This window comes from Cynocephalus volans, chromosome X (genome assembly GCF_027409185.1).
Source record: "Cynocephalus volans isolate mCynVol1 chromosome X, mCynVol1.pri, whole genome shotgun sequence".
NCBI lineage: Eukaryota > Metazoa > Chordata > Mammalia > Dermoptera > Cynocephalidae > Cynocephalus > Cynocephalus volans.
Genome location: NC_084478.1, coordinates 86,390 through 102,245, shown reverse-complemented (window position 1 = coordinate 102,245; position 15,856 = coordinate 86,390). Strand labels below are relative to the sequence as shown.

The 15,856-nt window shown below is 53.5% G+C and overlaps 1 protein-coding gene across 2 annotated transcripts; it reads right to left on the bottom strand.

Annotated features, from left to right (window-relative positions):
* Positions 1 to 1,322: 1,322 nt before the first annotated feature.
* PLCXD1 (phosphatidylinositol specific phospholipase C X domain containing 1) lies at positions 1,323 to 15,588 on the bottom strand. Of its 2 annotated transcripts, XM_063084428.1 has the most exons (6): positions 15,462 to 15,588; positions 8,661 to 8,797; positions 7,492 to 7,620; positions 6,360 to 6,515; positions 4,898 to 5,081; positions 1,323 to 1,561 (listed from the first exon to the last, which is right to left on the bottom strand). In XM_063084428.1, the coding sequence occupies exons 1-6, from the start codon at positions 15,586 to 15,588 to the stop codon at positions 1,323 to 1,325; spliced, it is 972 nt and encodes a 323-aa protein (XP_062940498.1). The 2 variants fall into 2 exon arrangements, with proteins under 2 accessions (XP_062940498.1, XP_062940499.1); XM_063084429.1 differs by lacking the exon at positions 6,360 to 6,515.
* Between the last annotated feature and the right edge of the window lie 268 nt (positions 15,589 to 15,856).

The following is a 15,856-nucleotide window of genomic DNA, read 5'->3' as shown; positions in this document are numbered from 1 at the left end:
AACCACAGTGGGCTTCTTGCTGGGGGTCCTCTGCTGGCCTGATACCCAGCCCTGAGGTGACTGAGGGCAGGGGAGATACTGGCTGGGTGTGTGACAATTAGGAAAAGGGCCTGCACAGGAGCAGGGTGCTCCTGAGCAGGTCGCTGGCTACCTTCAGGAGTTTGCTGGCCCTGGGAAGGGCAGTCTCTCTCTCATCTGTAAGGCCCCCAAATGCCAGAGCATCCAGAATTTGAAATAGGAAAATGTAGTTAATACAGCCGGCCCTGTGATGAAAGGTGCCAAACAGACAAAAATGTAATCTAAGAAAACACAGAACAGGCAGAAACGTTGGAAAACTGACAAACCCACCGTGGCCTTGGAGGAAAGGGAAGAGTTACTGGCAGGCAGAGAGGGTGGGACTGCAGGAGGGACAGGTGGGCTTGCATCTCAGCCAGCAACTGCGGACACCTGGCGGAGGCAGCGCAGCCTCTCACCTGGAGGGAGAGATGGGTGGACAGAGGAGGCCCAGGAAGGTTACTGGAAGTGGCAGGTGAGAGAGAAGACGTGAGAAACAGCTGTGACAGCGAGGTCACAGCATGGCTGTGGCACGGGGGCCCAAAATACCTGTGCTGTGCCGCTCACACCTGTGTTCTTACTCCTGCACATAAGAACAGCACAGGGAGGCCCGGGGGACACGTGAGGAGCGTGTGTTCGACACCGATCTCGTACACGGCCCGTCATCCCCATCTGTGTAAGTCCTCAAACATCTCATTAAATTTGTTCCTATGAACAGCTGGAAAAGCCAAAGCAAAACCAGCGAGCACCCAAGAATCCCCTTGGCCTAGGGGAACAGTCTGTGATTTCATCAGAATTAAAAATAGGTAACCCTCGTTCTCTTTTAAAAAAATGTGTTTCTCGGTAGGATTTCAACCCCCTTAGTCCTACTCTGCCAGCATCACAATCGTGAGCACTTTAAGGAGCGCCTTGTCACTATTCAAACGTCACTGCACTGTGGCGCTCTCGAAAGTGGTCAGGTGAAGGACACACTTGAGGGTTGTCATTAGCACCCACGCCACGGCCGCGGTGGTGGGAGAAGCCCACGTTTACAGGTGAGTCGCGTCTTCCTTTGAAGGTGCTGCCGCGTAGTCATCTTTAGCCATCAGCATGTACGTTGACTCCATCCCGCGTCGAAACTGGAGGGTAACGAGGGCAGGTGGCAGGAGGCCGTGCTGGCCTCGCCCCAAACTCCCAGACCCCTGCCCTCACCGGTACTTGGCCGAAACAAGAGCGCGATACTTGAAGGATTATGGTTGAATCTTCGAGCTGCCCCGTACTGAGCTTCGTCAGCACCAAAGCAGCTTCTCGTTGAGTCTGATGACGTCACTGACGAAACTGTCCGCGCCGATGAAGTCACCCGCGATGACGTTGGTGCACCGTGAGCCCGGCCCCGGGCACTGCGCTCGGACCCAGGTGCTCAGGTACGGCAGTTCAGGCACCGTCATCTTCTGCAGGGACTCACAGGGATGCACCAGGATGTATTCCAGGTTCTCCGTAAGGTTGATACCAGCCACAAACAACCCGCCTGAAATAAGGAAGTGGCAGAGCAATTATGCGACACACGCACGCTGCTGCATATGTCCCGTCTCACACTGCCACCGTCACCCGCCTGTCTTCCCCATTACCCATTTCAGAAGTTAGAGTTCTGACGGCACAATGCTCAGCAGAGGCCTCATATTAGTTGGACTTCGTTACAGAGGACGCTGGCCTGACCATTGGCCTCAAAGATGTCCACATCCTAATCCCCATGTGGTAGACAGAATAATGTCCCCAAAGATGCCCACGTCCTAATCCCCATGTGGTAGAATAATGTCCCCAAAGATGTCCACATCCTAATCCCCATGTGGTGTACAGAATAATGTCCCCAAAGTTGTGCATGTCTCAATACTTGGAACATATGAATATGTGACTTTACTCGGCAAAGGAGACTTTGCAGATGAGATTCAGTTGAAGATCCTGAGATGGGAGATTGTTCTGGATTATCTGGGCAGGTCCAGTGTCATCACAGTGTCTTTATAGGAGGGGAACAGGAAGATTTGAAAACAGAAGAAGAGTAGGTGACGTGGAGAAGGAAATAGGTGGAGAAAAGGAGACTCGATGTGGGGCCCTAGGCCAAGGCCTGCTGTAGCCTCCAGAGGCTGGAAAGACAAGGAAACCCATTCTCCCTGGAGCCTTGAAAGAACCAGCCCTATGACACCTTTTGTGGATTTCTGACCTCCGGAACCTTAAGAGAATAAAGTTCTCTGCAAATGGTTTTTCATTCTTATCTCCAAAGTCTCGAACCTTGTCAATTATATACACGTGAGAGGGCGAGATACTAAATCAGCAGACAGCTGCTCCTGGGCTGTGGAGCCTGGTTATTTGCTGTTCCCTCAGGACCCGTCTCTCCTGGGTCACGCTTTGCAGTGTGAACAGCAGCAGGTTGGGGCTAATCCAGCCCAACCGTAACCCTGTGCTGTGCGGGGCCCTTCATTGCTGCAGGCCTGGGATTCCCGCCTCTGAAGGACCCAAGATGTGGTTTGCAAAGCTGCTGCACCAGACAGACCCCAGTGGGTTTTTTAAAAATTGAGGTGAAATTTACATACTATAAATTCACCATTTAAAAGTGACCAATTCAGTTGGCTCCATAGCTCAGGGGTTAGAGCACTGGTCTTGTAAAAGTGACCAATTCGGTGGGTTTTAGTGCATTCACTATATGTGCAACCACCACCTCTATCCAGTTCCAGAACATTCTCATCACCCCAAAAGGAGACCCCGTACCCGTTAGCAGTCAGTCCTCATTCCCCCTCCCCAGCCCTAACCCTAACCCTAACCTGCTTTCTGTTTCTGTGGATTCACCTGTTCTGGACATTTAATGTTAGTAGAATCCTACACTGTGGTCTTTTGTGTCTGACGTCTGTCACTGAGCATCATGTGTTCAAGGTTCATCTACGCTGTAGCAGGTGTCAGAGCCCCGTTCCTTTTCATGGCTGCATAGTATTCCATTGTGTGGATACAGCACACTGTCTACTCACTCAACCCCAAGGGCCACCTGGGGTACCTCATCCCTGTAAACATCCTGGGCCCCACCCATGACATAGGACCAGCCAATTCCAACGTCCAGCCAGGTTTGGAATCCCCCCCCCCGAAATCCCATCCTCTGGAAAGTTTCTCATCACTGTGCTTGACAACACTGACCAAAACAGCCACAAAAGCAAGAGCTCCTTTCTGTAAAGACAAACCACTGATCAAAGAACCACAGAAGGGCAGCACTGAGCACAAAACCCACCAAGGTGAACGGTTTTAGTGGAAACACTGGGACAGGTGAAGCCAGCTGCAGGAAGCCTATGCTGGCTGGTGTCTACAGCCCTCCAGCCCCTGTCCCTCTGTGCCTCTGTCCCTCCGTCAGGTGTCCTTGCACCCAGTTGGGGAGCCCCTCCAGCCCGTCACATTACTGGCTCGGGCAGACGGGGATAATACTCGCATGGTGTTAGCGTGACAGGTCAGTGCTGGGTTTGTTTAAAATGCAGTTATAGATCATGCTGGCTCAGAGGAAATGACCAGAGGTGTTTGCTAAGTGTGGCCCAAGCAACAGCACACAAGGCACCATGCCACCTGCTGCTGGTTCATAGTGAGAATGATGGTGCCCCAGGGCCCTGGAGACCCAACAAGTCCAGCAAAGTCTGACAAACCACTAAGAAAAAGGGAAACCCAGTGGAAAAAACAGGCAAATGGAAAAAGAAATGCACGAAAACACGCGAATCCCATGCCAGTCGTCACTCAGGGCAGAGGCCAGGCGCGGCCACTGGGACAGGACGTGGGGACACTGAGCGTGTGAGGGGCTGGGGGCCTGGAAGATTCTGCACAATAAGTGTCACCTACCATGGTGCAAAACAGGACTCTGGGTGGTGTTTAGTCAAGTCATGTCACATGCATGAGCTCCACACAGCTGTGCAGCGAGGAAGGTCAGAACCAAATAAGATGTTAAACTTGATAGCAGAAGAGAGACGTTAACAGACAGAGATTGAGATAGAGAGAGACAACTGGGAGAGACTGAGAGACGGAGAGAGAGATGGAGAGACAGAGAGAGACAGAGAGAAACCGAGAGAGACAGAGAGACAAAGAAACTGTGAGAGACAGAGAGACGGAGATAAACTGAGAGAGACAGAGGGACAAAGAAACCGTGAGAGACAGACAGAGATAAACCGAGAGAGACAGAGGGCTTGAGCTGAGGTGGCACCGTCAGGGGCCAGGGCCAGGGCCTCGCATCTCACCTGCAAAAGGGACTGCCTCCTGCACAGGCTGCTGTGAGACTAACATGCTTAGGTCTGTACAGTACTTAGCAAGCGCCTGGTGTATACAAATGTTCATTGAATGCCAGCCCTCTGTAAGCGTGTGTGCACACTACGGCGTGTGTGGCGTGTTTCTGACACTGCAGATCAATACGGGGTGCTCACGTTTGTGCCCTGGAGCTGCAGACCAGCAGCTGCCTAGCAGAAACGGGCGTGTGGGACTGAGAGGGAGTTTTTGCTTCCCACGCCCCGGTACTTGTGTGATGTGTATGTGTGTACGTGTGCACACATCACACTTCAAAAAGGTCTTGGGAAAACTGAATTGAAAGACAATATGAATCTGTGAATTTTTTGAAGTACTGTCATGTATACACACGCGTATGTACATGTGTGAACATGTGTCCACATACACGTGCACATATATGTAGACATGCACATGTGCATATACATATGTGCACACCACACACACACAGTGACATGTATTACCTTTAAAATTCTTTCACTCAAAACTGAAAGCAAACGTGCCCCCCAGACTGCAGAAGCGTGTCACTGGCCGCAGTCTGGCCCCGTTCAGGAGTGGCTCCAGGTACCTGGGCGGCCGCAGCTCTTCATGCCCTCCAGGTAGCGGATCAGCTCCTGCACCTTCACTTTGTTGCCCCACCAGTAGGGGACCCCCGGCCACAGCTCCCTGTGCCGGCTCACGGTGTCCTCGTCCTCGTAGAAGATGATCACCTGCTGGCTCCGTGCCCACAGCTGGCGCAGCGTCGGCACCTCCTGGAAGGGACAGAGTTTCTGGGTGCCAAGTGAGAGGCACCCACAGTGCGTGGCTCCCGCACTCTGACCAGCCCACGATGCCCACCCCAAGCCCACGGGACCCGCTCTCTGAGACCTCTTTTAGCAATTCCAACAACAGGGAAGGTTGGTTTCCACTGCAGATGTCCTTGTCAAAGGACAGGAAGTGTCTCCCGAGGTGGAGACTCCCATTTTACTGAGGGGTCTCCACAGCAAGGCCTGTCCTCCGTCAGGACCCCAGGCAGCGGACCCCGTGCCTCCTCTGGGAACTCTACATAACAGGACGTCCCGCGAGCTCATGGCACCACCGTCGTCTCTATTTTATCACCAAAACACGTGGGCTGGGATGCTCTCCTTGGCCTTAAAGACGTCCTTGGAGAAATGCCACCCATAAAATGGTTTGAAATGAATGGTAACCTCGACCAAAAATGGACATAGATTTAACTTCTCAGGCTTCCTGGAGACTAGGGGAGAGCACCCGCCCATCGCCACCATGGAAACGGGAAAATCAGCACATGATGGAACTGTGTGGCCAAGTGAGCTGTCTCTCCCACTCACACTGGAAGTCCTCACCCTCGGTATCTCAGAGCGGGACCTTATGTGGAAGCAAGGCCATTGCACATGTGATTCGCTGAGATCGCTGTGCAGTAGGGCGGCCCTAAGTCCTGTGGGGGTGTCTTTATAGAAAGGGGGCAATTGGACACGGGAAGAATGCCATGTCCAGTTGGAGGGATCCTGCCACAAGCCAGGTGCCACCAGACGCTGGAGCAAGGCCTGGAGCCCCCTCTCTCAGCGCGGTCAGGGGAGTGTGGCCCTGTGGCCTCTGATCTCAGACCCCTGGGTCCACAGCTGCGAGGCAGACACATCCCTGCCATTCACAGGAGGCCCCAGGAGACCCACACAGAGAGCACCCCGCAGGTTACGCAGAGTATCACGACCCTGCAGTCACTTCTAAACTAGTAACGGGCACAGCCTGAGTTGTAGGAGACATAGCTGTGAACCCGCCCCGAGGCCCTCCCTGCTGTCTGTGACACTCCACTAACACTGCTGCTGCCATCGAGCAAACTTCCCATGTGCAGCCGTCCCCACCAGGCCAGCTGGGCCCACTCTGCACGTAGGAGGCGGGAACACCCCACTACACAGCCCCACACGCACCAGGATGATCTCGGGATCACACCTGGGTGGGGGGCCAGGGAGCCAGTCTAGTCTGTAGATGACACCCCCCACCCCCACCAGGAGAGATGTGGGAGGGACTCTCACCCCCCGTGGGCACAGCATGTCCCCAAAAATGTTCTGGATGCAAGTGACCAGGTACTCGTGCAGGTCCGTGCTCAGGCCCTGAAAGTTCCTGCAGGCCAGGAGGACCACCTCCCGGGGGTGCTTCTCCAGCCACTCCGAGATCTCCGTGAGCGTGTCCTGGGAGGGGAAGGGAGGGATGCAATCCTTTAGACATTCCCGGGGGGGCTCCAAGAAGATGAGGAAGCTCCCCCTGTGGAGGGGCTTCCAAGGACAAAACTTGCTCCACAGATGTGCCAAATCATGTACAAGGAAATAGATGAGGCACACGGTCTAGCAGAAACCACAGTCAGGCCATCTGGCCAGGGCTCCATGGTTGAGGGAGGAGGCGGGGGGAGCGCAGTCCAGCGGGAGAAGGGTAGAGCAGGAGCCTTCTAGGTGGAGAAGTGTGCATGTGTGCATGTTTGTGCATGCATGTACATGTGTGTGAATGTGCATGTGTCCATGTGTCTGTGTGCACGTTTCTCTGTTCACACACATGTCATTCCCATGTAAATGTGAACACGTGCATGGGTGTGCATGGGTGTGAATGTGTCTGTGTATGCACATGCGTCTATTTGCGTGTGTGAACACGTGCATTATGTCTGCATGTGTGCATATGTATATTTGTGTGTGCGTGTCTATGTGTGCATGTCTGTGTGCGTGTGTGCATGTGTGCGTGCATGTCTGTGCATGTTTCCAGGTACATGTGCATGTGTGTGTGCTCATGCATGTCTATGACTGTGCGTGTGTGCACAAGTGTGCACGTGTCTAAGAGCTCACACATGGCGATACACAAGGTGCTGCCTGTGCAAAGGTGTGATGTCTGGAAGCTGCAGGGAGTGAGCAGGGCCTGTAGGTGCAGAGTGGGCCCCAGGGAGGGCACCTGCAGACCCAAGGGTCCTGGGTCCGCAGCAAGGGCATGGGCAGGACGGTGACTTCTACTGAGACTCTAGAGCCCCTCCAGCAGCAAGTAAGAGCGTGAACTGAGAACAGCAAGATGAGCCTAATCTGGGGGCAGGAAGGCGATTCTGCACACTTGTGCAAATGCTCGAGTAGCGTCTTGGCCTGCACTGCACGAGCTGCTCGTCCCCCCGTCTCCCGGGCCCAGCCACACCTCTACCAGCGCAGTTGTGTATATCATGTGCACGAAGTGCAGGTTCCTTGCCGAGCCCTCAGGTGCGTGTGCAATCCGCAGGTCCAGGTAGCGCACGCCGGCATCCAGTTGCTCCGTGACGTCCAGCACCTGAGGACAGAGGCTGTGTCATCTCTGCCCGGGATGGGCAACCGGCCCAGAAGTCCAGCCCAGGGGCTCAGGACATGCCCGCCCATGCCATGCAGGCAGATACCAAATGGACACCATGACGGTAGCTCGCTGTGCCTGCACCTAGCCCAGCCACATGGGCCCTGCGCATGGGGACCCTCCATGCACGCGACCCAGCCTTGTTTGAACAGTTGCTCCCTCCCTGTTCCTAGAGCATTTACTGCAGAGAACTCTCCATCCGTTTCTTTCCAGGTTCTACGTAACTCAAATGTAAAATTTTAACAAGTCTCTCCACTATGTCACAACCTGGGGACGTTCCCCAGAGGAAGGACCTGGCAGCATCTCTTAGCAATGGGATCAAGGAGGAAAGAAAGAAAGAAAGGAAAGGAAAAGAAAGAAAAAGGAAGGAAGGAAGGAGGGAGGGAGGGAGGGAAGGAAGGAAGGAAGGAAAGAAGGGAGGAAGGGAGGGAGGGAGGGAGGGAGGGAGGGAGGGAGGGAGGGAGGGAGGGAGGGAGGGAGGGAGGAAGGAAGGAAGGAAGGAAGGAAGGAAGGAAGGAAGGAAGGAAGGAAGGAAGGAAGGAAGGAAGGAAGGAAGGAAGTGGGAGAGACAGAAAGAGAAAAAAGAAAAGAAAAGAAAATACAAGGAGAAGAGAAAAAGTAAGAAACATGGTCCAGGAGGAAACTGCCCCGTCTGTCAACTTCCCGTGACTGCTGGGAAGCGCGTCACTCAGCTCCAAGCCGCAAACCTCCGTCATAAGACAGATGGCAGTGACTGCTTCTGTTGGGAGCTGAGTGGGACAGGTCTCTCTGAGCCGCTTACAAAGCTGCCACGCTGTCTCTGTGGTCTCTTAGCCAGTCACCTATGATGCTTGTTCAGTCACAAAACGGTCCTTTCTCTGCCTCCTCCGCAAAGAGTTTCTGGGTTGGCTGGAGGCTCTGCTCTCAGTTCTATGTCCCCAACTGGGATCAGGTGACCGACCCCACGCCCATCCATGCAGCGCCCCCGTGCCACACCCGCGTACCTGGGTGATGGACCACTTCAGCACCACAGGGCGGATGATGCAGGGGACGACCTTGCTCAGGAGCTGCAGCAGCTTGGACTCTTCGTGGGCAATGGGGGACTTCTTGTTAAGGCAGTAGGTCATCGTGTCGTGGCTCCCTGAAAGCAGACCATGGGGGCGGCCGGCTGTCAGCTCTCCTCCCACTCTGTGCTGTGAGTCCCACCGCAGAACATACACAGCGCAGAGCAGTGAGCCATGTCCTCAAAACTCATGTCCACCCGGAACCTGTGAACGGGACCTGTGTGGAAGGAGAGTCTTTGCAGATGTAATTATGGAAGGATCTCAAGATGAGACCATCCTGGATTAGGGTGGCCCTAAATCCAATGACAGGTGTCCTCATAAGAGACAGAAGAGGAGACACAGACACAGAGGAGAAGCCACGTGAAGATGGAGGCAGAGACTGGAGTGATGCAGCCACAAGCCCCGGGACGCCTGGAGCCACCAGGAGCTGGAGGAGGCAGGAAGGATCCTCCCCTGGAGCCTCTGGAGGGAGCACGGCCCTGCCACACATGGATCTCAGACTTCTGCCTCCAGAACTGGGAGACGATCAATTCCTGTTGTCGGAAGCCACTAGTTGGTGGTCATTTGTTACAGCAGCCCCAGGTAAGTAATATACCAAGAGATGCATGTTAATTGCAGAAAAATAAGAATGTATAAATAAGTAAACAAAATTAAAACCCTCTATTGACATTGTAATATATATATATATATATGTTTTATATATATTATATATGGACCCATTTGTACATGGGAAGAATCCATTTGCACATTATACAATATGTATGTTTTTATATAGTCTTTAAATACTCAGGATTTTACAGTGAATATCGTCAGCATTTCCTATACTGGTAAACATGGAACTGGTGCAGCATAACACTGCTTTTGGACTGAATTGTGGCATCTCGGAGCAGGGCAGGGAGGGCACGTGTCACGGCCCTCAGCCACGGGCCTCCCGCATCCACCCCCTCAGGACCCAGAACTGCCCTAATCTTCAGCAACGTGCTCACTGAAAAGTGAACATCGAGTGCTTTTCTCTGAATTCTCTCGTGACGCGTGGGTTTGGATATTTTTTCACACACTTGCGAGTCATCTGTGTTTCTCCTTTGGCGAATCTCCTGTATTGCCCTAGGGAGCTCTCGTTCCTGGTGTGGGTTTGTAAAAACTCTTTCTGTGCCAAGCCAGCATCCCTGGGCATGTTGTGCGAGTGGAGACGTATTGTTTCAAGTCTGCCATGGGCTGGGTTTCCTGGGGTGGAGACAGGCTCCCAGGGATAGGTTAGTGGGAATTGCTCATGAAGCAAGAGAGGGACTATCTGTGTCCTGGGTCCCCTCTGTGCCCCTTGCAGGTGCAGCTTGCCTGGGGATGGGACTGAAGTCCCTGGGGAGGGACTCAGCTGCAAACCAACAGCGTCAGGAGTGCCCGGTCCTCAGGGAGCCTTCTGGTGCCGAGTGTCCTGCAGCTGCTGCGGCAAATGACCACAGTGACCAGGATAAAACAGCACAGAGGAATCACCTTATGGTTCCGGAGGCCACACACCCAAAATGCATCACAGGGCTAAGGTTAGGGTCAGGCTGTGGCAGGGCCGGGAGGCTCCAGGGGAGGCCATTTCCTCCTTTTCCAGCTTCCAGAGACCCAGCATCCGGGGCGTGTGGCGCTTTCCTCCATCTGCAAAGCCAGCAGTGCAGCATCTTTAATCTGTCTTGAGTCTGACCCTCCTGCCTCCTCCTCCAAGGACCCTGTGAGGACCTCGGGCCGCTGGTTAAAGCCAGGACTGTCCCTCATCTCAGCTACTCTATTTGATTGCACGTGCAGAGTCATCGGCCACAGGGTCACGTGTTCACAGACTCCAGGCATCAGGACACAAACATCTTTAAGACTATTCAGTGACTGCAGGGACATCCCATGGCCTCTGCTGTAAGAGCTAACTTTTGTCTCTAACTTTTGTGTATACAGTTTCTCAATGAAGGAAGATTTAAATTTTTGTTTATGAAGTCAAATCTGTCTTTTCCTCTGTGGCTTTTGCATTTACTATCATCCTTAGAAAGGCTGACCACAGATTTGCCTCTATACTGTCACAGAACTCTCTTATTTTACCATTTTGATCTTTAAACATCCGGTAACACATTTAGATGTAAAATAAAAGGCAAGCGTCTCACTTGGCCTTTCCATCCACTGATCTGAAATGTCTCCTTGTGACTGTGTTAAATTCTTAGAATTATATCCACTTTCAAATTTCAAATTCTGATCCCTTGGCCTACGGAATCAGTGTGATGGTGTTTTAATTATTGCTGCAGCTTTATTAATATATAGCAGTGGCTCCCACAGCAAATTCTACTTTCTTACTCCTTTTTTCTTTTTTCCAAAGTTTTCTGGATAGTCTTAACATTTTTAAATCCAGATAACTTGAGGGTTATTGCATCAGGTGAGAGAAGCGTCTCCGCAGGGCCTGTGTTGGGCTGGGGGACAGTCTGGGGTGGGAGGTCTCTGCCCGCGGGGAGCTCCCTCCCAGGGTCTGGACGTGTCTTTCTGTCCATCTGGTGCCTGTTTTCTGTATCTACATGCGGCAAATTGTTGAACTTATTTCTACGCATTTTATATTTTATTGCTGTTGTAAATGGAGGGGGTAGTTTTTCATTGTGCTTTCTAACTGGTAAATTTTGATACAAATCATATATTTAAAATTATTAGCAGCCATACAGCGTCGTAGTGATTTCTAAGCGGTGTAGACAAACTCACTTTTACCCTTTCCTGCTGCCTTGGGACAGGGCCGTCAACACCACGGCTCCTGCAAACCTGCATCCCACGGATGTCTCCCAGCAGGGCTGCAGCCACCAGCCCACCCCACACACCCCACACTGTGCTGTGCCATCTGAGACGCCCCCTCTCAGCAGGGGGAGTGCGAGGAAGGGGAGCCGGGACCTCCTCGCCCTTCATAACAGGGACAGCAGTTTAGTGAGGGGCTGCAGCTCCAGAATTCTACCTGAAAATAAGCTCTTAACACTGAAAACGTTGTTTGCATAGCTGAGATTTCCAAAAGGCAGAGGCATTAAAGAGATGAACGGCAGCCTCATATCAGGTGATGGAGTGAAGACACGCTCCCTTCATGAAAATCAGCCAGTGGGCGGGAGAGCTGGGAGGGATCCTGAGGTGTCCAGGGGCATCGGATGCCGAGCTGGAAGCGGGCGGGCTGCCAGACTCTGCACGTCCCCACATGCAGGGACTCGGGCCTTCCATATTACGGATGACAGACCAGCACACAGCCAAACACTGGGGGCTTAAAACAACTGACTTTATGCCCTCTCGGTCTGGAGTCCAGAAGTGTGACATCCAGGTGTGGCAGGGCTGTGCTCCCTCCAGAGGCTCTGGGGGAGGATCCTTCCTGCCTCTTCCAGCTCCTGGTGGCTCCAGGCATCCCTGGGCTTGTGGCCGCATCACTCCAGTCCCTGCTTCCATCTTCACGTGGCTTCTCCTCTGTGTCTGTGTCTCCTCTTCTGTCTCTTATGAGGACACCTGTCATTGGATTTACGGCCACCATAATTCAGGATGGTCTCAACTAATTATACCTGCAAAGACCCTCTTTCCACATAAGGTCCCATTCTCAGGTGACACCATTCACCCCACTGCATCAGGTGTTATTACACCTAGTCATGCCTCAGGCCCAGGCCTGACCCAGGGAGGTCTCTCCTCTCTGAAGTCCTGACAGCACCGCACGGCCAGGCCATTCCAGCGGTAAGATTGAGGCCGTTGGGGGAGTCTAAGTGGCAGGACAACTGGCAGCTCTCCGGAAAAAGTACAGATCAGATCCTGCTCCACCAAAATAAGTGCATGAATCAAAGATTTAAATGTCTTTTTAAAGGTTATAGAATTCTAGAAGAGAACCACCAGGGTCAGCAAACACATGGACGAATCTCAACAGCATTGCTGAGTGAAAGCAGCAGATACCTGAGTATATTCTGTAGGATTTCCTCAGTGGAAAGTTCTAGAAGAGGCAAAAGGAACCTGGAGTGGAAGAAGTCAGGACATGGCTTGCTTTGGTGGGGAGAGTGCTGACTGGCAATGTTTCGGGGGACAGATGTCCCGTATCTCACCAGGGCAGCAGTCATGAGATCCACGTCCCTGTTTATGCTTCTGTGTACACAGAACATCCCAGAAAGGGTCCTTGGGCCTCTATGGCAGGAATGGGGTTCTCCAGGCAGGGACAGGGCAGAGCTGCCTTTCTGAGCCCTCCTGCTACAGAATCTGATCTAAAATGTACTGAGTATGGAGGGTACAAACTGAAAACAGGGGCTCAAAGAAATACGTGCACACCCGTGTTCACAGCAGAGCTCCTCGCTACAGCCAAAAGGCGGACGCAGCCCCAGGGTCCATCCACAGATGGATGCACACGATTCAACAACCATGGTAAAAAAACCCATAAAACAGAAACAAAAACAGACGGATGTATAAACATAATGTTGTCCACCACACAGTGGAATATTACACAGCCATGAAAAGAGTGAAGCTCTGACACCTGCTGCAACATGGATGAACCTTGAACATGTGATGCTCAGTGACAGACGCCAGACACAGAAGACCACACAGTGTGTGATTCCATTTACATGAAATGTCCAGAACAGGCAAATCCACAGAGACAGGAGCAGATTAGTGGTCACCAGGGGCTATGGAGGGGGGGAGGGGGGAGGGACTGCTGATGAGGACGGGGCCTCCTTTTGGGGTGGTGGGAATGTTCTGGAACTAGATAGAGGTGGTGGTTGCACAACATTGTGGATGGACTAGATGCCCCTGAATTGTTCACCTTAAATGGGTGACTTGTGTGGTGTGTGAATTATATCTTGATAAAGCCATGAAGAATAGAGTGTGCAGTGGCAGATGTCACACCTGAACCCGCTGGTTATGAGCTCCTTTGAAAGAGACACCACTGCGTCCCTTTCCTGTCTCCCTCTCTTGCTCCACGTTGCATTTCAAGACCAGCCCCCTCATGCTGAACAAGGTAGGGAGCCAGGAGGGCAGACCCCACTCGGCCGGCCCTGCGGGCAGTGGGGACAGCCAAGGGCAGCATGGGGCAGCCGTGCTGGGCACCTTACAGAACCTGCCGCAGGAGGCTCAGCCATCGGGGGAGGTCTGATGGGCAGCACATCTTGCTGAAGGGGAGATCTGATTCTGCGGTTCTGGGGAAACCCCAAGTCCTGAGCTGAGCCACAGACCACCCTGGAGCAGCAAGGGCCACAGGTCAGCTGGCCTGACCCTCGGCCTGGCCCTCTGCCGCCAGGATGTCCTGGGGTCATGGGCATCTCCCAGGCCTGTCCCCCCTTCCCCCTCCAACCTGCCTTCCTCCCAGCTGGGCCCACCTGCCGGTCACCTCAGGTGGCCCCACCCCAACCGCACCTGGCCACACCTGGTGCGGGAGCTCCTTGGACCCACGTCCTTGATGGGCCTGGGGGGCTTGCTTGAGGTTGGCCAGGAGGTGAGCAAAGAGCCCGCTCTGTTTACAGAGCTTAGAGGACCCCAGAGCCTCACTGCTCAGGGTACTTGACAGGACCTTTCTGTCCTGACGTGTGCCCCAGCCCTTCCCACAGTGGAGGTGCTGGGCAGATCCTGAGAACAGAATGTCCCCCAGCTGAGCCTGTGAGCTGTGGTGCCTCCCCCACACCCACACGCGGACTCAGGTGGGCAGGGGAGCCACCATCTCAGCTGGCAGTCTACTGGGGTAGTGAGCACAGAAACCCAACAGGCATCAAGACAACGAACCCCAACACACAAAACTGTACATCGGCGAGAAATGGTGTCTGACCGAGTGTCCAGGCTCACGTGAATGGGTCGCAGACAGCGGGAGAGGCCCAGGCACAAAGGCAGGATCTGTTGAGAAGAAGCTCAGCCCCCTCGTAGCTGGAGGGCCACATGCACAGCACCACAGAAAGCATCCCACCTCCAGGCAGGTGCAGCAGGGGCTGTCAGTAGCGGTGCTGGCAGTGGGGATCCAGGCTCACCCACACCATGGTGGAGGGTGAACCACATGTGCTCAAGGTCATGGACACAGACGGGACACCGTGGCCCCTCCCCCTGGGATCCCCATACCTGCAGTGGCCACCGTGACCTTTGCTGCAATAGACTCAGGTCAAGCATTCTTCATTTGATTAAGAAGTCCCTGAGCATTTAAGCTTGTCCTCCTGGTGAGCCAAACCTGACACTGGAACTCCAAGCATAGAAGATGCTCAGTGCACCTTTGATGGGGATGATGAATGCAGCAGTGAGGGGCCTGGAACTCCCACCGGTGTCCTCAAAGCAAGGACAGACCAGTCGCAGGGAGCATAGCCACTAATTGCCTCAGCCATGATGGCTGCCAAAGCTGCGCTGTCCTGGGGTGCACCACGTGCCCTCTGCAGCCAAATCAAGATGGAGACAGAGAAGGACAGGTGTATGTATATGTGCACACATGTGTGTACATGCTTGTGCATGCATATGCTTCTGCATACATGTAGATGTGTGTACACATGTGCATGGAGATGTGTGCAAATGTGCATACACGTGTGTACATGCACGTGCTTGTGCATAAGCACATTTGTGTGCGTGTATGCATGTGTACACACGTGTATTTGTGTGCTCACGTGCATGTGTGTGCGCACATAAGCGTGTGTGCACATGTGTGCACGTGTGTGCATCTGTGTGTGCACATCTGCGTGTTTTGTGGGGTTCCCCACACCCAGAACTGATCCTGCCGCCGGCATTCCCTGCTTGGGAATGCAGAGACGACCTCGCCCTCACCTGGGATGGAGAGGTGGTGGAGGGGCACGTCCCACAGCTGGGGGCACAGCCCCGACATCCAGTCCGCGTTGGCGTTCCTACAGCGCAGGCTTGGGAAGCTGCTGGCAGCGCTCACCTGGCCACCCATTGCAGGCAAGCCCTGTGCAACCCGAGGAAAGAAAAGAGGTTTTTTAGGGTGAAAACTTGTGCTGGTTACACGGGGGGCATGGCTTTGAAATGAAAAAGAACCAACAGAGTTCCCCGGAGGAGGACGGGGTGGTCTCGGCTGTGGGGAGATCGGAGATGGGTTCCTGAGGACGGGGAGAGGTAGAGAGAGGAGGAGGGGTCCTGAGAAACATGCAGGGGACCAGAAAGTGCCCTCCGGTACCCACGGTAGATAAGGACTGTTCTGAGCC